At 42.1% G+C, this 24,675-nt stretch overlaps 1 protein-coding gene across 1 annotated transcript in view; it reads right to left on the bottom strand.

Annotated features, from left to right (window-relative positions):
* Positions 1–338: 338 nt before the first annotated feature.
* The window catches only part of LOC110505070 (complexin-1), a 46,082-nt gene continuing 21,745 nt past the window's right edge, over positions 339–24,675 (bottom strand). The window contains exons 3-4 of the mRNA XM_021584025.3: positions 7,306–7,484; positions 339–4,409 (exon numbers count right to left, since the gene is read on the bottom strand). Of these exons, the coding sequence (XP_021439700.1) occupies positions 4,212–4,409; positions 7,306–7,484 (377 nt within the window). The 3' untranslated portion in view covers positions 339–4,211. The remainder of the gene's footprint in view (positions 4,410–7,305; positions 7,485–24,675) is intronic.

The following is a 24,675-nucleotide window of genomic DNA, read 5'->3' as shown; positions in this document are numbered from 1 at the left end:
AGTACATTCTGTTCACAGCCCTTTCGCTTTTATTGAATAGATGTCAAATTTCTTGGAAAACGTGAAGATGCATAACAGCCATGTTGAGATGAAAACGAACATCAGCAATGGACAAAAACTGTTACAAGTGATACATTGTTGTCTGCAAACGTAATGTAGTTGCTTTACTCAAATAAGACGAGAATCATTTCATATTGAGGTTTTTGGAGTTTTTTTTTCTTCTGCAGTCCTAAAAAATATTGTATGTCTCATTCCCCTATAATATAACTGCATTGCTTTTGAATTATTGATGATAATTATGATATACAGTCAACCATTAGAAACACAAGACAATGAACAATTATATGAAATCACTTTATTCTCAGAGTGTGCGGTGATTCCATTTTGGCAGGAATGTTACAGAGACTAAAAGATCAGCCTGAAATGGCATGCAGCGAGGCTGTCAGGTGGAGCTTATTGACACAGAAGACACAAACAATTATCTTAACAACCTTGCCTACATCTCACACCATAAGCATGCATACAATTGTCAACAAATAGATGGATAGAGAGAGAGAGAGAGAGAGAGAGAGACAGAGAGAGAGTGAGAAGGGTGAGAAGATTTTACAATACAAAAAATACAAAAGATACAGATTTCTCGAAGAACAACCAACCACCAGTGGACGTAAACAGGAATGATACAGACATAAAACTGCACCAGAATAAGCATCTTCTCAACACAGTTATAAACAGTCAAAGACTATGCGAAGATAGAAACATCAGACAGTTACATTCAAGTCACAACAAAGGAATATTTTAAGTGGCATTTTTGTCAGGCAGTTTTTTATCATATCGATGGTTAATTGAGGGTTGAAATGAAAGAATGGTTTAACTTAAAAAGTGAGAATGAGTGGATCAACAGTAATCTGACATGGTTTATATTAGGTTCCGTCGACACAGGCAGACCAATTCTGATATTTTTTCCCACAAATTGGTCTTTTAACCAATCACATCAGATCTCATCACATCAGATATTTTTCAGAGTTGATTTGATTGGTCAAAAGATCAAATAGCAGAAAAAAAATAGTATTGGGCTGCCTGTGTAAACGCAACCATAGAATCGCTAACACATTTTTATTAGACATGTGACTTGTTTCTTCAGGCAGTGGTCAATAAGTGGCAATTTTTTTGGCGCAATGTGGAGTAATTAGGTGATGATGACCATAAGGCAGTGATGCCATTTGTAGTTAAAAGGTGAGCACTTTCGGAATTGAATAATGTTCTACAACATGTTCCAAGAAGGAAATCTGGAACTTTGACAGAATTTCAGACTGTAAATTGCTGGAAAACCTTGTCGGGATGGACAGTTCCAGTAGCTTTGTATTCATGGACAAGGGTCAAACCAGATGCTATCTGTCCATTATCCTCGTAAATGAAAGATGCTATGTGCTTGGTCGCTAATAATGAAATACTACATTTTCTAAATCTGTTGTGATCATTACGTGAACACTACAAAATGTAATGGGTAAAAAGGTACAAAAGAAACGCTAGAATACCTGAGAATTTCAATTAACAAAACATGACAAAGAAATGTAAAATATGAACTTGGTGAGACAGTCTATCACTAACAAGACTATTCTTTGGTTTTTAATAGAAGAAAAACATGTCAATGATTGATTGAAGGCTGTCGATGCATGCATGTGCCAATGACAAATAAAGAGAAGTGGTATAATTGTATAATATCAACAAGTATTGGTCGTTAATCAGCCACGTTTTACCACATTGATAAATTAGAGGCTGAAGGCAGTTCACAAGTACATAAAAATCACAGGAAGTTCAATAAATGTGCTCTATAAATGACCTTAATGTTGCGTCTTTCATATGTCTATCTACAAACATTGTAGGCAATTGGCATGAAGGTTTTGAGAGCATACTATGTAGCTAGGTTTTACATCATGCAGATTTTCTTCTCTATTCCAAAGCTACAACAGGCCCCCGAATCACACTTGGCAGGTTTCTAAAGGCTAATCTTGAATCTAACTAGCATCAACGCTGGGCTGATATAAACAGTGGCAGTTTCACAAATGCCATCGGTAAACTGCTTGATACTTGTCTAGTACACTCAACATCCATTGGTTTGTAAGCAAATTACAATGGCACTGAAAGCAAACGGTTACTCGGATTGTGCATCATTGACAAATGCTAGCTAGCTAGCGTGTTCACTGCCAAAATAAAGGCTTAACAATCAATCTATTAGCCAGCACTCTATAAGTTAGCTAGCTGCTATAGCACATTTTGTATTTCTCTTTGATTACATGTTGGACTTTTTTTCTGTACATGGCAGGCTAGATAGCTATTGACATTTACTTGGTCATGTGTTGTATCTACCTCAACACAAGAAAAGAAATCCCCACAATTACAGAAGAGCATCAAAGCCATTCTCTTCATACTAACGACAAAATTGTCATATTTGTTGCTCAAGACTCTATGAAGCCTGCACAGGCCCTATGGAATGTCTGAAATATTTGGAATGTACACTACAGCTTCATTCATTTTCAATTAAGACATTTGAAGGAAAGGGATGAAAGAACTTTAAACATTTAGAGTTCTGTGGTACAACTGAATGACAGAAACGTCTGGGGAAATGTACATATTGACCTCTGGGGAAAACATTGACAACATATAGAGGAACATATCGAAGGACAACTGTTTCCTATGGTGTACGCATGCCTCTCAAGTTATTAGCAAAAACGGCCTTGTCCTGCAATCTCTGTAAAGGTTAAAACACAAATTCACGGTATGGAAGAACCGCAAACCAAATCCCACTGAGAGACAATGACCCGCACTGGTTGAAATTATCAATGCGATAAAACACCCTACATTAAACAAATCCTCCACCTCTTTCCCCACTTGGCAAAATGAAACACTTCGGACTGAAAACATATGCTTCTCCGTTACTAGTTAGACAACGTTGTGTCTATACACAAACACACAACATGTATTAAGCTCAACACATAACAATGAAGATTGTCTGTCTTTGCTGATTCGGGATTGCACTCCCTTTAGTTAACCAACGGACACAGGACAACTTCATTTCGAACAATATATTGCACCATTGTCACTGTCTGTTCACATAAAGTGTGTTCACAACATAGTTGTGGTTGAGAAAACTAAAAGTACATCTAGTAAATCTATTTACAGATATGGAAATTAGAATAGTGAACATATAGCCCTCTACGTCCAATTGTATTTGCTGGATTTGATTCTCACAAGTCCTACTGTTTATGAGCCAAGCAGATCGAGTTAGCAACAAGACATACAACTATGGGTTTATATTAAGCACAGGTATATCATTGTTTTTTTGTTGAGCATTTTTATCGAGGACATCTATCATCTCAAGGAAGAACAGTTACGATGTCTATGTATAGCCTACCGTACATAGTAGTGTCATCGAAACAAAATTGAAAACCAGAGTTATTGCCTTAAATATTAATGTATTTCACTTAATCATACCAAATGTAATGGAATTTGTAAATGTACTGTACTCCACAAAATCTATCAACGGCATGCTTGAAAAACATATGTTGTTGAATGAATGATCCATTTTCTTTATGGTTTACAACATTGTTACAATTACCAGTATCATTTTCAACATTAAAACCTATGAATGTTTTGGGACAGAGAACAGTATTAAAATGATCAATGAAGAACCAATAAAAACTACATGGATATATCAATATCATCAAGAATAAAACATCTAAATGTAATCAAATGTTTATCTGATTTGGAGAATGTCTTAAATGTTTAAATTATGGCTTATACTCTTTATATATTTTCTGGTACTCACATATATTCATTTTAATCCAGAGGCTATTATTTACAAACAAAAACTGTGGATTATAGTTTATCAGATCACATTCTAAGGCCTGGAAACCTTGAAAACCTGGCATCAAATTTGTCTTTAAGTTAAGGTATTGGATCTATGCAGATGTTACATAGGTTCAGACATCACGTCATGGTATCACCAATCAGTGGTCTTCCTTCCAAACAAGACAATGTAACACATGGATAGATCGGATCATTTATCTTTTAAGTTAAGGACAAATATTATGGTGCGCTGATCAAATCCAGGGCTCTTAGAAATGGGGATGTATGGTTGAAGAACGGTTGGTTAGGGTGGTGGCCTTGGTTATGTATGTTGGAAGGTTAACAATCTAATACCACCAACGCTGTTACTTTTTATTGAACATATCCATAAATGGACCAGGGAGGAATTTCATGACCGTGTCCATGATACTTTCCTCTTCCTCCTCCTCATCACCACAGCCGGCTGGGACGGCCTTCTTGGGGCGGGTAAGACTTCCCTCTGCTGCCTGATCCAAAGCAGCCTGGGCCTCAGCTTCCTTCTCCTCCTTCTTCTTGATGCCGTACTGGAACAGCAAACAAACAAAGGCGGCCGCTTTAGGCAACAAATATAAACTTCACTTCACACATGCACTTTAGTCATTTCTATCAAATGTGGGTCCCTCTTCAGTCTCAGTGAAGTTTTCTGCACCTCACCGTGACAACATACTACTCATACTAATACATTAATAGTAGATTTTATGATAGAGAATTACAGGGAAAGTCCACTCAGCCTACCCTGGATTACACATAATGTAGACCCACTTGGCATTGAGACGTCTGGCACTCAACCTTGCCTCCTTCAACAATTTGCATAGTAATACAAAGACCTTATGCCCCGCCCCTTTCAAAGAATTAAAGAATAAAGAATAATGGACAACATATCTTAATGGTTGTCTGTACCCATTATTGTTAGAAAATATCTCAACATTCTCTTGTCTTTGATCAAGCAGTGTAAAACACATGATGGAAAGTGGAAATAATTTCCTCTTGCGGGACAGTAAACAACAATCAATCAACCAATCAACCCATTAACCAATCAATCAACCAATCAACCCATTAACCAATCAATCAACCAATCAACCCATTAACCAATCAACCCATTAATCAATCAATCAATCAACCCATTAACCAATCAACCAATCAACCCTTTAACCAATCAATCAACCAATCAACCCATTAACCAATCAATCAACCAATCAACCCATTAACCAATCAATCACCGTGATATACAACAAGAGAGTCTATTATACTGCACAGTATGATCAAAACAGGAGTGCTTTCTCTGAGATCAGCCAGGTTAGCCTCCCACTAAGCGAGCAAGGACTTTGCCTCTACAGTAGACCACTGGCAGGGAGAGCTCCTGGTGAGTTACTGCCGGATGCTGAGGAGGGGAGTACATGTAGACTGCCTGACTGATGGAACATCCTAGGGCACGGATGCGGAAGATGAGTTGTTTGTCTCCTGTGAGCCCTTTGCAACTCTCCCAAGCATAAATTCATGTGATTCTCAGGCAGTAAACATCTTAAAGGAGTATGGATCTCGTCATTTTTAGCCACAGAGAGGATATGGTTTGTGAACGGGGACTCAAAGAAAGGGGGAAGGCGGCGGAGTGCTCTCAGTACTGTCTAATGCGTACTGAAATAGTTTTTACATTTATTTTTAATTTCACCTTTATTTATCCAGGTAAGCTAGTTGAGAACAAGTTCTCATTTACAACTGCGACCTGGACAAGATAAAGCAACGCAGTGCGACAGAAACAACAACACAGAGTTACAAATGGAATAAACAAGCATACAGTCAATAACACAATAGAAAAAAATAAAGTCTATATACAGTGTGTGCAAATGGCATGAGGAGGTAAGGCAATAAATAGGCCATAGTAGCAAAGTAATTACAATTTAGCAGATTAACACTGGAGTGATAGATGAGCAGATGATGGTGTGTAAGTAGTGATACTGGTGTTCAAAAGAGCAGCAAAGTAAATTAAAAACAATATGGGGATGAGGTAGATAGATTGGGTGGGCTATTTACAGATGGACTATGTACAGCTGCAGCAATCAGTTTGCTGCTCAGATAGCTGATGTTTAAAGTTAGTGAGGGAAATGTAAGTCTCCAGCTTCAGCGATTTTTGCAATTTGTTCCAGTCACAGGCAGCAGAGAACTGGAAGGAAAGGAGGCCAAAGGAGGTGTTGGCTTTGCTAATGCTAATGATCATGTTTTGCCTTCTTTTGTCATAATTACACAAATCAAAAGTGTGTAAGACATTCATTAAAATGCATCAGACTGATCATATTTTATCTTCCAATATGAATTAGCTCAGTTTTCATGATTCTTTCATGTTAGGCCTCCTAGAAAAAGTGTTCTCTCATCTTTGAGGCTTGAATAATGAAATAAGCTCACTCACTTGATTTTCAAAGACAATTCCTCACTGCTTTAAACAAAACACAATATAGGCAGCACTAGCTTTCCAGAAGTTACTGGAGGAGCCATAGCTTTTTGCTGATGCCAATAGTGGTTGTGCATGTTGCAGAAGATCAACAGAGATGTTGGTGCATTTCAGTCACGTTGTGGAGCGGAACATGGAGATGCAGTCTTAATCCTGGTGTAAATTAGGCCCGCTGGGTGCCAGTGCCGCCAATAAGTCTTTAGCCCTCTCTCTTTGCATAACATGATCTCTTTGCATAGCAATTGATCAGCATCAAATAGGAAGTTGGTTATCTCACAGCGGGTGATGATTCCACGCATTACTCTATGCTTAGTAATATTTACAGATTCCATACATCAAGGAAACCTTTAAGTCTGGTTTAAAGACTGATCACATCTTTTATGTTGGAAGTTAAGGTACATTCCTCAGAAAACGAAGTCTGTTAACATTGTGGTTTTAACGGCCGATGCCATTTCACTGCTTTAACTCCCTTGTGTTGGACTCTTATTCCTGCTCTCTCTCTTATTCAGGGTCACACAAAAAACTGTGTCAGTTTCAGTGAAGTCTTCCACAGTCTTCGGTTTCCAACGTGTGCTGAAGCTGCCCTGTAATTTCTGTCTTTTTCCAAAACGAGGGCCCTCAGGATTTTCCAACACTAAAGCAAGTTCTTTGAGGTTATATCAAGTCAAGCTTCTCCTACCAGGTTCAAAAGACACCACCACTGAACCAAGCTGCCATACTCTCAACATTGGATGACAGTGAGAAGTAATGATCAAATAGGAATTTGACAAGCATAGTGCATTGTTTGGTTCTGCACAGACAGATGGACAGTCAGACACACACATAGACACACATACACACACACAGCGGCTTTACATTATGATAATGCATGCATGAGTTTTGCATCGGAAGGCAATCACATGTGAGTATGATCCGTGCAACGGGGTTGAAGCTATTTGCATAAGATTCAATGTTCAACGTGATGACATTTTTACCTTATCCCTGATGCCCTGTCGGACGTTTTCTCTCTCCGATTCCATTTTTGCATATTTTGCCTTCCTCTCCTCCTCCTGTTGTCGAAGTGCCTCTTGTCTTTCCTCCTCCTTTTTCTCCGCATCAGGGTCCTTCTCAGCCTCTTCCCCACCCAACATTTTCCCCATGTCTTTGGTGGCTCCTTTAGAGGTGAATGAAAGTGGGGGAAGAAATGTCAGCCATGAGTCTGTTATGCGGGAACCTACAGTACAGTACTGAACAACAGAGGAAACAAGAAGTGACCAGCTTGAACGTGAACCCAATAAAAAATAATCTCCTCTTCCTTTTGATGGGCTTTGTGTTGGTTTCTTTGGCCATGACTATCTCTGTCAGAGGCTGAGCCACGCACAAATGTTCCAACTGAACAGTGGGTCAAGACCCGAGAGGAAAGGGATTTTTTATGGTTTGGAGTTCTATGGTAGGATTTGGATGTGGCAGATTATAAGAAGATACAGTAATAGAAACACATCCTCGACCCCTGGCATGGCTTCTTAGATATGATAGACAACTGAATTTTATTATGGAGAAATAGCTCTTGGGTGATTCATTGGCTCACTTTTATTCAGTGAAAAGAGGCTGGACAGAGTTGCCAAAAACCAATTGAATAGGCCTTCCCTCAGAGATGAATTGCTTATACAAGCTCTGCATTGACCACGCAGATGGACATTTTCATATGTCGACATATTGGGGAGGAAAAGAGAATGTGATGACAATAACTTGTTCAGAAATTATGAGACATAGGCAGATGGTTATTATAAATGGAGAGGAGTTCATTAACATCTAGTGGTTTACTCCATGCAGAGATTTGGCTGAAGTATTCGATAGTGGGGCCAGGCAGAGTCATATAATCACATCTGGGCCGTGCACAAGTTTTCCCAACGTTAAAAAGAAAAAGTACCCATCATAATCCAGCAGTGTGCTTAGCCTACGAAACTAAATCTACTTTCGTCCCTTTCCAATGTTTCTGAGAAGGATGCTTGTGTATTTACCTAAAATCAAGACAACATCATACTTCAGCTAAACATTCCCATGAATAATGGATTAGAGAATGTCTACATAACTTTTAAACTTGTAAAAGCCCCCATCCTACATTTAGAGAGAGATTAAGCCCTGTATAGAGTCAGACTGCTGAGGGCTGCTCCAATATGCATTCCCCTCACAATGAGGTCTGACACAGAGCATGTCGATGAATGAGACATTGTGTATTCAGTCCGGAAGCTTCACCTCCTCTCCCCCAACAGCTGGAGGCATGCCAGTGCTCTCTCTCTCTCTCCCAGCTGCCCATGGATAGTCAGACTCCCTGACACACCACACCGCTCAGGCAGACTCGCTGGAAATTGATTTTAATGAGTTCTGGGCCAACCTGATGGCAGATAAAGATGCGGTGGAGATGGCTCCACCACAGCCCATCCTTTATGAGCCTTTCCCGTCCAAAAGGCTTACTCTTTCAGCATTTGCCCCTCTGTCTTGATCCAATCTGTGCAAAGTTCCAACAAGCCAGGCTGCATCCAGCTCTCCAGAGGAGGAAGCCGAACACACGGCCATCTGGTCTCCACCCGAAATTGATGAGCGATTGCCCGCCATGACCTTGGGGGTCGCTGGCTACTCTCCACTTTGCATTCTGATACTGGCAAGTGGGAGTTAGGCAAAGCTGCAATACCTCGTCCTGACAAGAGGACCGCTAATTAATAATCGCATTTCTGTTTGGTGTTACATTAGCGAGTTAGCATAGCAAACAAACGGCTAGGGCTAGGATATGTTGACATCTCACAAAGGGTCAGTCTTAAAACTCTTTTGGGATAGGGGGCAGCATTTTCACTTTTGGATGAATAGCGTGCCCAGAGTGAACTGCCTCCTACTCTGTCCCAGATGCTAATATATGCATATTATTATTAGTATTGGATAGAAAACACTCTGAAGTTTCTAAAACTGCTTGAATGATGTCTGTGAGTATAACATAACTCATATGGCAGGTGAAAACCCAGGGAGTGGGACATCTGAGGTTTGTAGTTTTTCAAAGCTTGGCCTACCGAATACACATTGCGATATGGATAAAGTTGTACTTCCTATGGCTTCCACTAGATGTCAACGGTATTTAGAAACTTGAATGAGGATTCTACTATAAAGGAGGGGCTCATGAGACCCCTTTGAGTCAGTGGTCTGGCAGAGTGCCTTGGTCTCATGACGCGCGATCCCGACAGAGTTACCTCTCGTTCCAGTGCTTTTCTGAAGACAAAGGAATTCTCCGGTTGGAACATTATTGATGTTTTATGTTAAACACTTCCTAAGATTGATTCCATACATCGTTTGACATGTTTCTAAAGGACTGTAACGGAACTTTTTGAGTTTTTGTCTGGACGAAGTGCCTGCGCCTCATGAAGATGGATTACTAGGCTAAACACGCTAACAACAAGTGGCTATTTGGACATAAATGATAGAACTTTACGGAACAAATCAGTCATTTATTGTCGAACTGGAATTCCTGGGGGTGCCTTCTGATGAAGATCATCAAAGGTAAGTGAATATTTATGGTGTTGTTTCTAACTTTGTTGACTCCAAAATGGCGGACATTCCTCTGGCTGGTTTGGGTTCTGAGCACTGTTCTCAGATTATGCTTTTTCCGTAAAAATGTTTTTGCATTAAGCGGTTGCATTAAGGAGAAGTCTATCTTTAATTCTGTGAATAACACTTGCGTCTTTTATCAATGTTTATTATGAGTATTTCTGCAAAATCAAAGGATGTTTTGGAATCAAAACATTACTGCAAGTAAGGCGCCAATGTAAACTGAGATTTTTGGATATAAATATGCACATTATCGAACAAAACATACATGTATTGTGTAACATGATGTCCTATGAGTGTCATCTGATGAAGATCATCAAAGGTTAGTGATTCATTTTATCTATATTTCTGCTTTTTTTGACTCCTATCTTTGGCTGGAAAAATATCTGTGTGTTTTTTCGACTTGGCTATGACCTAACATAATGTTGTGCTTTCGCTGTGAAGCATTTTTGAAATCGGACATGATGGGTAGATTAACAAGATGTTTATCTTTCATTAGCTGTATTGGACTTGTTAATGTGTGAAAGTTTATTTTTGAATTTCGCGCACTGCCTTTTCAGCGGAATGTTGTCGAAGGGTTCCGCTAGCGGAACGCCTGCCCTAGAAAGGTTAATTAACAGTCTTAACAGTGGATGTCTTATAATGCGCCATTGAACACCAATGTTTACGATACGTAACACACAGGGGTGAAATATAGGGGAATGGAATGAAGTTTCACTCCTTAGTATTGGAGACAACGTACAGTAGATTTGTATACGGTTTAAAATTGCACAATCCCCCTCCCCCACCTATAATATTGTAATCTTGTGACACTTCCAGTTACAATGATGGTCTATCTTCCACTATATTCATTGTATTATGAGTGGGATGTGATGTTATATATTTTATGTTATTTTTTATTTCATCTTTATTTAACCAGGTAGGCCAGTTGAGAACAAGTTCTCATTTACAACCGCGACCTGGCCAAGATAAAGCAGAGCAGTGCGACAGAAGCAACAACACAGAGTTACACATAAACAAACGTACAGTCAATAACACAACAAAAAAGAAAAATAGAAAAATCTATGTGCAGCGTGTACAAATGTAGAAGAGTAGGGAGGTAAGGCAATAAATAGGCCCTAGAGGTGAAAATAATTACAATTTAGCATTAATACTGGAGTGATTGATGTGCAAGTAGAGATGCTGGGGTGCAAGAGAGCAAGAGGGTAAATAAAAAATGGGGATGAGGTAGTCGGGTGTGCTATTTACAGATTGGTTATGTACAGGTACAGTGATAGGTAAGATACTCAGACAGCTGATGCTTAAAGTTAGAGAGGGAGATATAAGACTCCAGTATCTCTACTTGCACATCATCATGTGAGATATTGTGTCTTTAAATGTAGACCATGCGGAAGCTAGCTGAATACCAAGCTGAAAAAGACAATACAACTATTTAATGTACCTTTCTACAAAACCCTTGTAATGTCATTAATTTGCAGCTGTACAAAATGATTACTTTGGGAGAACTCATGACATGCAAGGCCGTGATAAGCTCTACTGAAGAGTAGACTCATTGCAGTGACTTTATTCTACAAAGGACAAAAAAGAATTGGAGAATTAAGGGGACAAATTATTTTACACTAACTAATATTTTCACTCAAGGTCAGAATAAGCAAAAGTCTAAACAATTTCTTGAACGTCTCTACAAGGTACAGTAGGAGCCACTGTCAGTAGTTTCCCTCTAGTGTGCGTGGAACCAATCATTTGAGTGAACTCTCTCCATGGTTGCCAGTAGCCTGGGGAGATGTTTCCAACTCGCACACACAGTATTTTCTACTGACTGTTTGAGGCCTGTCTGCCTCAAAATAAATACGCATGCCAACGTTTCACACAGCAACAAGTTCTCAGTCAAATTTCACTCTAAATACATTATTTTGTCATGGTATTCTCATATCTGTGTGTGCAATGCTGTAATTCAAATTTATTTCACACATGATGGCCCTTTCCTGGCCTATGGCTGTGGTAATAAACCAGAAAAATGGAAAAAACATGATTTCTCAGCCCTGCCTGCCTCTATATTATTGATGATCTGCATGTGAGAACTTCTCCTTTGTGAAATCCTGTGTGCTTCATTATCTGTATTTAATTAACTACATTTTCTCCTAGCAATGCTGCATGCTCTGTTCCTCTTCTCCCATCACACCCTGTACGCTTAATCTCCGCACCCGAGGCTAATTAGCTCATCTGTTTGTGACAAAGTTGCAGCGGAGCAGCATGAGACAGCCACCATCCCTTTAGTCTTAGTGGTGACATCCCCTACCAGCTGTGCAGCCTAAGCGCTAACGGAAATGGTCTGGTTGCTGAGGCCTTTCGGGCGCATTCACTGAGAGGATTCTCTGTGTAGAAGCTAGCTAACAGGCGCTAACAGGCGCGAACTCAACAGAGCTTGAAAGGGTCTCCTCAGCTCAGTTTGGGCCCGAGGGCCACTGTCAGAGGAGAGGAGGGTGAGTGTGCATCGTAGCACAAAGAGTTGAAATTGAAAGGGATCAAGAGAATTTGAAGTTGAGGAAGGGCAAGGTCACATGTTGGCTTAAAATGTGCCATGTTACGTATAGGCATGCAGTGGACTTGGTGGAGAGTGAGAGAGTGAGAGGAAGAGGGGAACAAATAGTACACTTGACAGGGTGTGTGTGTGCGTGCGTGTGTGTGCGTGTGTGTACACAATAGGTGTCTTGTCCTTGTGTGTGTTGGGGGGTGTTTGGAGGTGGCTCCGTGTGGGTGTTACCGGCAGAGAACAAAATGTACCATAGTTGACAGTATGTGTGTGACACTCTATGTGTGTGTGTGTGTGTGTGTGTGTGTGTGTGCCTGTGTGTACACAGTATGTGTTGTATCCTTGTGTGTGTTGGGGGGTGTTTGGAGGTGGCTCTGTGTGGGTGTTACCGGCAGAGAACAAAATGTACCATAGTTGACAGTGTGTGTGTGTGTGTGTGTGTGTGTGTGTGTGTGTGTGTGTGTGTGTGTGTGTGTGTGTATGTATGTATATGTGTATGTGTATGTGTGTGTGTGTGTGTGTGTGCCTGTGTATGTGCGTGTGTGCCTGTGTATGTGCGTGTGCATGCGTTCACAGTAGGTGTCTTGTCCTTGTATGTGTGTGTGGGTGTTTGGAGGTGGCGCCGTGTGGGTGTTACCGGCAGAGAACAAAATGTACTTAGAGTTGACAGTATGTGTGTGTGTGTGTGTGTGTGTGTGTGTGTGTGTGTAAGAAGGTCGCTGTGCCCTGTTGAAGGACTGTGGGGGGGGGGGGGGGGGGGGGGGGCGAAAGTAGCCCCTGCGGAACCCAAACACGTGGCGTTAGCGGGGAGCAGAGGCACCAGCTCAAGGACTGTGTTCCTTCTCCTCCATCTGTCATCCATCACACCTGTCCCAGGGCTACAGGCCAGCCCTCTCTTGCACCGTTAACTTCTACTCCCAGGACAGACACCACCTTGAATTGGCTCTGAAAGATTGAGCCTCTTTTAATTGTGATAGGTCAATAGCATGGTGGGATGGGGTGTGGAGTCAAGTAAAAAAAAAGGTGATACGCACATTCAAAATGTTCACAGGTGGTGCTAGGTGATTTAGCAATGTATCAGAAAAATAGGAATCATGCAGAGTCTTGCTACTTCCAGAATGTTGCTCATAGTTACATTGTTATATTGTGACAGTAAGGCTCTTCAACAGAACATCAAATTTTGGGTGGAGTAATACTGTGCGGTTCCTTCAAAACTACCTCTGAAGCAGGGTCAAGTGGTAGGATATTGTAAGAGCAATTGCCTTTGTAGAGCTAGTCACATAGCAGACACCAACCTGAAGCACGCACCAGTTTGTTGCCAAGAAATAGCTTGGTTGGTTCAATAAAATTTTAAAAAACACACCAACCACTGAGAGAGGTAGATCAATTTTCCATTTTAGATTTTATAAAGCAATCTATTGGTCCTCCCCAGCCAGCCTCCCAACACATCCCCCATTTCCCACCCGTGATGCAGCTCCCAAAACCATAACAGCGTGCAAGGTATAACTGATGGTCTTTTCTGGAATTATATATCTATCGGTGGTGGATGAAAGTGGGAAAACGACCATATAAAAGGGCCCCAATGGCTGAGTGATTTGGCCTGCAGACAGGTCGGTAATGAGACTTGGGGTTTTTATGTGTTGGCGAGCGGGATGGGTTGGAATGGGAAGGGGGAGGTACAGTGGACCCACAGCCACCATATCTAAGGTAAATCTCCCAGGGAAGATGGAGAACGAAGACAGAAGGTTCATCATTGCTGCGTTGTATCACCCATTCTCCGCCACAGACTCTCAGCATGGAAATGAGCTAGCAAGACCCAACGCATGTATCACCATGCAGTTCACACCAACAACCCGGCGCCCCATTTATCTACAGAGGACGCAGGTCACCCACGGCCCATTGTTTACCACAACCAAGATCTACATTTGCATTAAGGAGGAATTCACCCACTATAAGGGACTAAATGTAGTATTGTCAAGGGAGCAGAGAGACAGAATCATAAGCTTCACAATGATGATGTCTGCACAATGTCATTTGAACAGCTGTGTTCTCTTTACGCCATAATCATAGGAGGAGTAGGCGTATCACTATCTGCCTTTAAATAGAGTTTAGGGCTGATTGATTTTCTCTGCTTCCTCAGATAAGCACTGTCTTTAGCGGAGCGTGCTGTAACAACCATGGGCAGCCTAGGGTGGTTCACTTGGTTGTCTGCCAGAGATCATAGAAGGCCATTGCAGACCTTCATAAGTGATTACGCTCGTGTCACTGGGTAAAAAGTCACGGACAGCAGCGAAGCGGAGAACACCAACCCACTGACACTGAGGATACCGAGGACCCACTTCACAGGATATGAGATAAAAACCACTGCCATGCTGGGGGAAACGCTAAAGGTTGTGACTTTTACAAGCTTTCTGCTTAACAAGACCCTTCAGTTCTTAGGAGATGCAGAAAGAGGAGGTGGTTCGGCCAAGCTGAATGAGACAGTGTGACAGACTGGAACTGTGCAGCTGAAGGGCACGACTGTACCCTTTAGCCAAAAGGTTTCTAAACTCAAATGGGGCATAAAGTAGCCCTCTATGGAGAACAGCAGTATAGTGCAGAGTGGAGTGTACAATAACCAAATGTATTACTATCTATTACCAGTGTGTACTAACATAGTTTTCTCCTGTGCATTTATTCTAAAGAGAAATCTAGCTCATTAGTCCATTGCACCAGGGTTGTTAAAGGGCCCAGCTGTATGCTGTAGTTGACTACTCAGGACTACTCTGTGTGCTCCTCCTGATCCAGAGAAAGCAAACACAGCTAGAACAATTCAACCTTGGGGGATGCCATTTTGCTGGGGTGCAAGGGCTAGGATTAATACCATTTGCTAGATTCAGCCCAGATATGGTGAATGGCAGTTAAGTGCTGTAACTGCCTTTCAACATATCTGAGCTGAATCTAGCAAATGGTGCCCTTGCACCCCAGCAAAATGGCATCCCCCAAGGTTGAATTGTTGTGCCGCTACTTTTTGCACCTTTAATTCCCTAGGCTCTGCCACCTCAGCTCATTTCTGTGCTTTTGATACTGAGCTGTTCGTCACCATTCTCAGCATCCTCCGCGTGCCCCTGTCTTTTTGAAAACTAGCTCAACCTGAACTTATGTAGAAGAATGAATAGAAAAGTTCTGAATAAGTTGGCAACGTTGTTTTGAGGACTGATCCCCCTATAATGGAGGAGGTCAAATAAGGGTAACTGTCATTAGATCTAACTCACCATTAGCACATTGTGTGCAATTTCCCCCCAATTCGGGAATCAAGATGGCAATTAGAACACCTATTCAGATGGGTTCATCTGGATGTAGCTAGTTATGGACGCCCACACCCAACAATTTATGCATTAGCTGATTCCGAGGGTCATGCAGCTAACTTACAAATTATTTAGGACCTCATTTTAAATTGCTTGACCAAGTGTTGTTGTATGGTCCTATTACCTTGTTTTGCCAGGTGTGATTGTGAAAAGCAAGTAGGTTGATGTCTCCACAGTCATATTTGACACAACTCATTCTTCTCAAAACTTCCATATAATTGCATCTGAAACATGATTAGATTGGAATGTAACGCAATGGGAAATAGGCTTCCAAATGAAAATGACAGGTAATCAAATCCATACGAACGAAATTACAAATGAAAATTGGGTGATAGAAAATGCATTTTAAAGATATACATAAGGAATATAGATTCACCGCTGCGTCTAGGGCTATAACCTCATACCACTCATTGGCAGAACTTGCACCTCACCAGCACATATGCTATTACCTCACACCTCACAAATAGACACCTCCCAATAGGCACCTGTGAAACACATTTCACAACTCTACGTGCTTTGTGATTACCAACTCCACATGTACTTTGGTGTCATCCTCTTAATCATCGCATAACTTTGATTAACTGGCATGAAGGTTTTAGGTTTCATACTTCGAATAGGTTTCTATTATACCTATTTGAGTTGTTATTATTTGTACTTGGCAACCCAGAGCTGAGGTCTGTCGCCCTGCCCTCCCTTGCATCTTCTTGTAATTTTTTTTTTGTTTGTCACATTCTGACCTCTATTTCTGTTGTTTTGTATTTATTTAGTATGGTCAGGGCGTGAGTTGGGTGGGCAGTCTATGTTTGTTTTTCTATGTTTTGGGGCATTTCTATGTTTTCGGCCTAGTATGGTTCTCAATCAGAGGCAGGTGTCAATAGTTGTCTCTGATTGAGAATCATACTTAGGTAGCCTGGGTTTCACTGTGTGTTTGTGGGTGATTGTTCCTGTCACTGTGTTTGTTGTCACAGGATAGGACTGTTTTGCGTTGTCACATTTCTTGTTTTTGTTAGTTTGTTCATGTGTAGTGATTTATTAAAACATGAATAACCACCACGCTGCGCTTTGGTCCGCTTCTCTTCCTCCTACAGACGAACGCCCTTACATTGTTTTATCTATGTGAGTGAAGACAGTGACGTTGCTCCCAGTCCAGCTCAGCTCTCCATTAAATCTATTTGCACAACCATTTAATTCCTTCGACAACTGACGCAAGCTACAATTGCAATAGCCTCTGAGGTAGCTTTCCTCTCTCAATATTTTCAAAGCCATCGCTAAACTACTTAGGTGGATGGTTCCGGCTCTACGTTAAAACCATTCTTCTCTGTTTGAAAGGAATTCACACGTGAAGCTGAAATGTGAGCAAGATATACAGTAGGTACATTTCACTGGCAATCCACAATCCAACCGTAAATCCACAATGGTGTCAGGTAAGAGGTAAAATCAAAGAATTCCTAGAATCTAGAGCCTGTGGATTAGCATAAATTGTCCTCTCAGTTTGGATCACTAGCTTGCATCTAGAAACCGGTTGTTAGGAACTAGGTTGGTGTTCACTTTTTACTGCAGTGGGCTAAATCAGGGTCACACAGTGTTTCTTGGTAGTCTTAAACAAATCTACTTTGAAACAAAAGTATACACCTCACACACATGGTTATGGGCTTTAAAAGAAGAACCATGTGAGATATAGTTTTACATTTTGAGTTTGCATCACAGAAGACTGAAATACAACAAAACCGTTTCAGATATAAACATCGGATTTTCTGTGAATTTATTTATTAATTATGAAATTGTAAAAAATATCAATGACATTCCACCCATGAGGCAACTAGAGGGCGATTTGGTCATTTGGCTGCAGGAAAGGGGGTCACATTTTAAAACATAAGGAATTTGTGAGTGAGGTAATTGATATCTATTTGGGTCTCTATTTCACGTTAGGTTGAATTTCACTTATGAGAAGCTACTGAGTGTAAAGGTGGAGATGCGAGACCAATGTAGGCCTACAAGCATCTCGGTGACCAAGACAACAAATAGCATCACCCTGTAAAACATCTGAATCTCAAACCCATTGCCCACACAATATGTAAAGCGAATGTACCCTGTAAAGAAATGTAAAGATGTGCTTTAAAATATCTGTTTGTTGGATCATGTTGCTTACAACACGACCAGGGTTGTGTGTTTGATTACTGCATAAGCAACATACAACTTTTGAATATGTGTTTACTGTAAATCACTTGGGATGAAAACCTGTGATAAATGACTGTATTATTGTGGGCATATTACACATTAGAAAAAGCTGCCATCACCTTGGGCCTTACCCTAAGTTCTCTGCTTCATTAGGATGGCTCTCTAAGACTTTGGTATTTACAGAATTTTCACTCTAATTCATGCACATTTAATCGCAACTCTTAAGGCTCCAGTCCCTTCCCCCTTTCCCCAGTCCCTTCCTAGTGGCTTTGCCTTCAGCTCCCGTCTCACTTCCTGGCTTCATGCTAATGTCAGATGGTATGATTCAACCCTCGCCTCTTATCCTTGTGCTTCCGTGACTTTGGAAGACTCGTTCCGTGAATTAGTCCATTGAATCCAAAGCTCCCTTCTGTGCATAATTACGTCTCCTCATCCTCTACGTTACTCCTGAGAAACACTCTGATTTCTAAGATAACTAACACCATTATTCAAACATGAGATCACTTTAACCTCACCGTCATCCATGGGCTGAATTTGCATAGCTTTGGCCGTGCGTGGGATATATGAAAATCCAATTCATGCCAATCCCTTTCACAGCATGTTGCCTGTGTGTGAGCACTGAACTCGGAAGGTTGTTGCATCTATGCATTCGGAGCATGTGCCACTAGAATCCACACAGTTTGATTAAATTGGTTTTCTTCATTTTATGTGCTCTTTTCTTGGGCTCTTGGGTGTTTATGTAGCATATGGGGATGTGTGAAACTTACTGTTCAGCCTGAAGTGTCACACTTGCACTAGCAAATAGTAAGCTTCTCGCGTGGCGCCAACTGGTGAGATGCTTCAGAAGGGCAGTCATGTGCACTAGCAAGGCAGAAGTCCAGAGTTTGCGCCGGGTACGGGCCCGAATTGAGAGGAAGCGGAAGTCGCTACGCAAGCAGCGTGAAGTTTTTTTACATTTACAGTCATATAGAACATATCGGCTATGTTTAATGTCCACTTAGGTAAACTAACCCTAAATTCACCTCCTGTATCTTCCTGCATGCTTTTTCTTAACCACTAATGCTTGCTGACGCAAATGGCAAATAATGACTTGAAAAGGGAAATGCCTTTTCGAGGACATTTATCGAGCAGTGTCTGATTGTTATGGAGATCAAACCCATAAAGCCATTTGCGATTCATTTCATGGATGATGGAACACTTCAAGAGGTAACGTTTGTGACAAGTTCATGTATTCTGAAAGCACAATGACAGTTAGTAATAGAACTGAATTGATTAATTTCGCTTAGCCCTTAAAAATAATTACCGTCCTTCCTGTTCTCCTCATTCTCTCCCGCAAAGCCAACAAACCCTATTGTAATGATGAAACACGGTATTATAAAACATCTCCTCTCTCACAAGGGTCAATGGCCCATTGAATTATGGAGAACTTTGTCACATGATCCTGATTTCAGCCGCTCTACATTAAACGTCACGTGAAATATTTCTGAATGCCTGATCAAAAATGCCTGATAACAGTGTTATTCACCAGACAGTCGAAACTCCGGAGGAGGCTAGTGTATTTTTCCCCCAAAGGTCCTGAAAAAAATACAGAAAATGATGATTACCAAACATCATGCATTTATCTTAAGTCAGTGTCAGTATAACCTGTGCTCTGCCATTCTTTAAAACCAGGGCTGATGTTTGAGTGCCATCGGGCATTTCCTATGCATGCACAGCAGTGACCAGACAGACTGCTGCTCTGAGTTCAGAGTTTTATTATGTGTCTCGCTGGAAGCGAGCAAGTGAGCTGAGAATTGTCGGCTTCTGTAGCACTGTCGGCTTCTGTAGCAGGGTTCCGTAACTGGGAGGACCTCGCGCTCTAAATATCAAGCACGAGCTGGTAAAGGGGATCGGCCGAGGAGGAGACCGGAGAGAGGAAGCAGAGTGACCTTTGCCTTCCGCTGGAGAGAGGAAGCAGAGTGACCTTTGCCTTCCGACTAACACCAGGTGCAGCATAAGAATCATCAATCAGCATATCAATCTCCGTGATTGGCTCCCGAGTGGCGCTGCAGTCTAAGGTACTGCATCTCAGTGCTAGAGGCATCACTACAGACACCCTGGTTCGAATCCAGGCTGTATCACAATTGGGAGTCCCACACTGTCACCGTGATTGGGAGTCCCATAAGGCGGCGCGCAATTGGCCCAACGTCGTCTGGGTTTGGCCAGTGTAGGCCGTCATTGTAAATACGAATTTGTTCTTAACTGACTTACCTAGTTAAATTAAGAAAAAAATAATAATTCCAGCTCCCCAAGCCAGGCTATGAATGGTTTCTTATGGGAGACAGTCAAGGCTGGGGCAGTTTGAATGTTGCAGGTATAAATAGCCACAGTACAAAGAGATGGTTCTATTATTGAAGCTTGTAGTTAGATTAGAGTGTGGGGAATTAGTCAGAACATGGACCATGATGAAGAATGCTAGTGGTCATACAGCATATTACAGAGAGATAATCCATGCCAAATTAATGGCTGCCATTCAGATGGGCACTCAAGGCATTCATTTGAAGTCCTAGTTTGCACCAGAATGCATGGTAACTCTCCCCGACATAATATGCACTAAAATGAAAAGTGAACAAGAGAGGATTTACAGTAGTGGAATACTTTCTACAGAGAAGAGGGCACTGATGCAGGTTACTAATTTTTCTATCATGGTTGCATCCATTATTTATCGGCATTAAGGAACACAGAATTTCAGCTTCGGTTTCTGTTCCTGTTTTGTACTGGTCAAAAGTTATAGAACACATACTCATTCAAGGGTTTTCCTTTATTTTTGCTATTTTCTACATTGTAGAAAAATAGTGAAGACATCAAAACTATGAAATAACACAGTAACCAAATAGTCACCCTTTGTCTTGATGACAGGTTTGCACACTATTGGCAGTCTCTCAACCAGCTTCACCTGGAATGCTTTTCCAACAGTCTTGAAGGAGTTCCCACATATGGGCTGCCTTTCCTTCACTCTGCGGTCCGACTCAACTCAAACTATCTCAATTTGTTTGGGGTTGGGATATTGTGGAGGCCAGCTCATCAGATGCAGCACTCCATCACTCTAATTCTTTCTAAAATAGCCCTTACACAGCCCGGAGGTCTGTTGGGTCATTGTCCTGTTGAAAAACAAATGATAGTCCTACTGAGCACAAACCAGATGGGATGGCGTATCGCTGCAGAATGCTGCAGTAGCCATGCTGGTTAAGTGTGCCTTGAATTCTAAATAAATCACAGACAGTGCCACTAGCAAAGCACCCTCACACCATAACACCTCCTCCTCCATGCTTCACGGTGGGAAATACACATTGCGGAGATCATCCGTTCACCCACACCACGTCTCACAAAGACACGGTGGTTGGAACCAAACATCTCCAATTTGGACTCCAGACCAAAGGACAAATTTCCACTGGTCTAATGTCCATTGCTTGTGTTTCTTGGCCCAAGCAAGTCTCTTCTTATTATTGGTGTCCTTTAGTAGTGGTTTCCTTGCAGCAATTTAACGATGAAGGCCTGATTCACACAGTCTCCTCTGAACAGTTGATTTTGAGCGTGTCTCTTACATGAACTTATTTGGGCTGCAATTTCTGAGCCTGGTAACTCTAATGAACTTATCCTCTGCAGCAGAGGTAACTCTGGGTCTTCCATTCCTGTGGCGGTCCTCATGAGAGCCAGTTTCATCATAGCGTTTGATGTTTTTGCGTTCTTGAAATGTTCCATATTGACTGAACTTCATGTCTTAAAATAATGATGCACTGTCATTTGTCTTTGCTTATTTGAGCTGTTCTTGCCATAATTTGGACTTGGTCTTTTACCAAATAAGGCTATCTTCTGTATACCACCCCTACCTTATCACAACACAACTGATTGGCTCAAACGCATTAAGAAGGCACACCTGTTAATTGAAATGCATTCCAGGTAACTCCCTCATGAAGCTGGCTGAGAGAATGCCAAGAGTGTGCAAAGTAGTCATCAAGGCAAACGGTGGCTATTTAAAAAATCTAAAATCTCAAATATAACACTTTTTTGGTTACTATACCATATTATTCTACCAATAGTAAAAAATAAAGGAAAAACCCTGAAATGAGTTTGTGTTCTAAAACTTTTGACCAGTAGTGTATACCTCACCTTGTTCTGGTAATGATAATAAAAACAAAATAAAAGTGTTCCTCTCTGGAGATGGGAGAACCTTCCAGAGGGACAACAATCTCTGCAGCACTTCACCAATCAGGCCTTTATGGTAGAGTGGCCCGACAGACGCCACCCCTCAGTAAAAGTCACATGACAGCCCACTTGGAGTTTGCCAAAAGGCACCTATATACTTCATACAGTGAAGCATGGTGGTGGCAGCATCATGCTGTAGGGAGGTTTTTCAGCAGCAGGTACTGTAAGACTAGCCAGGATCGAGGAAATATGAATGGAGCAAAGTACAGAGAGATCCTTGATGAAAACCAGCTCCAGAGCGCTCAGGACCTCAGACTGGGATGAAGGTTCACCTTCCAACAGGACAACGACAGAGAGCACACAGCCAAGACAACGCAGGAGTGGCTTCTGGACAAGTCTCTGAATGTCCTTGAGTGGCCCAGCCAGAACCCGGACTTGAACCCGATCGAACATCTCTGGAGAGACCTGAAAATATCAGTGCAGCAAAGCTCCCCATCCAACCTGACAGAGCTTGAGAGGATCTGCAGAGAAGAATGGGAGAAACTGTCAAAATACATGTGTGCTATGCTTTTAGCGTCATACCCAAAAATACTTGAGGCTGTAATTGTAACAATTGTACTTCCGGCGCCAACAGAGATGGCCGCCTCGCTTCGCGTTCCTAGGAAACTATGCAGTTTTTTGTTTTTTTTACGTGTTATTTCTTACATTAGTACCCCAGGTCATCTTAGGTTTCATTATATACAGTCGAGAAGAACTACTGAATATAAGATCAGCGTCAACTCACCATCAGTACGACCAAGAATATGTTTTTTGCGACGCGGACCTGTGTTCTGCCTTACAAACAGGACAACGGAGCGGATCCCATGCAGCGACCCAAAAAAACGACTCCGAAAAAGAGGGAAACGAGGCGGTCTTCTGGTCAGACTCCGGAGACGGGCACACCGTGCACCACTCCCTAGCATTCTTCTTGCCAATGTCCAGTCTCTTGACAACAAGGTTGACGAAATCCGAGCAAGGGTAGCATTCCAGAGGGACATCAGAGACTGTAACGTTCTTTGCTTCACGAAAAAGTGGCTCACTGGAGAGACGCTGTCCGAGGCGGTGCAGCCAACGGGTTTCTCCACGCATCGCGCAGACAGAAACAAACATCTTTCTGGTAAGAAGAGGGGCGGGGGCGTATGCCTTATGGCTAACGTGACATGGTGTGATGAAAGAAACATACAGGAACTCAAATCCTTCTGTTCACCTGATTTAGAATTCCTCACAATCAAATGTAGACCGCATTATCTACCAAGAGAATTCTCTTCGATTATAATCACAGCCGTATATATCCCCCCCCCCCCAAGCAGACACATCGATGGCTCTGAATGAACTTTATTTGACTCTTTGCAAACTGGAAACCATTTATCCGGAGGCTGCATTCATTGTAGCTGGGGATTTTAACAAGGCTAATCTGAAAACAAGACTCCCTAAATTTGATCAGCATATCGATTGCGCAACCAGGTGTGGAAAGACCTTGGATCATTGTTACTCTAACTTCTGCGACGCATATAAGGCCCTGCCCCGCCCCCCTTTCGGAAAAGCTGACCACGACTCCATTTTGTTGATCCCTGCCTACAGACAGAAACTAAAACAAGAGGCTCCCACGCTGAGGTCTGTCCAACGCTGGTCCGACCAAGCTGACTCCACACTCCAAGACTGCTTCCATCACGTGGACTGGGACATGTTTCGTATTGCGTCAGACAAAAACATTGACGAATACGCTGATTCGGTGTGCGAGTTCATTAGAACGTGCGTTGAAGATGTCGTTCCCATAGCAACGATTAAAACATTCCCTAACCAGAAACCGTGGATTGATGGCAGCATTCGCATGAAACTGAAAGCGCGAACCACTGCTTTTAATCAGGGCAAGGTGTCTGGTAACATGACCGAATACAAACAGTGCAGCTATTCCCTCCTCAAGGCTATCAAACAAGCTAAGCGTCAGTACAGAGACAAAGTAGAATCTCAATTCAACGGCTCAGACACAAGAGGCATGTGGCAGGGTCTACAGTCAATCACGGACTACAGGAAGAAATCCAGCCCAATCACGGACCAGGATGTCCTGCTCCCAGGCAGACTAAATAACTTTTTTGCCCGCTTTGAGGACAATACAGTGCCACTGACACGGCCTGCAACGAAAACATGCGGTCTCTCCTTCACTGCAGCCGAGGTGAGTAAGACATTTAAACGTGTTAACCCTCGCAAGGCTGCAGGCCCAGACGGCATCCCCAGCCGCGCCCTCAGAGCATGCGCAGACCAGCTGGCCGGTGTGTTTACGGACATATTCAATCAATCCCTATACCAGTCTGCTGTTCCCACATGCTTCAAGAGGGCCACCATTGTTCCTGTTCCCAAGAAAGCTAAAGTAACTGAGCTAAACGACTACCGCCCCGTAGCACTCACTTCCGTCATCATGAAGTGCTTTGAGAGACTAGTCAAGGACCATATCACCTCCACCCTACCTGACACCCTAGACCCACTCCAAT

This window comes from Oncorhynchus mykiss, chromosome 25, assembly GCF_057628025.1.
Source record: "Oncorhynchus mykiss isolate SJ-2025 chromosome 25, ASM5762802v1, whole genome shotgun sequence".
NCBI classification, from domain to species: domain Eukaryota; kingdom Metazoa; phylum Chordata; class Actinopteri; order Salmoniformes; family Salmonidae; genus Oncorhynchus; species Oncorhynchus mykiss.
Note: the sequence above shows the minus strand (reverse complement) of the source record. Positions and strands in the feature narration are given on the sequence as shown.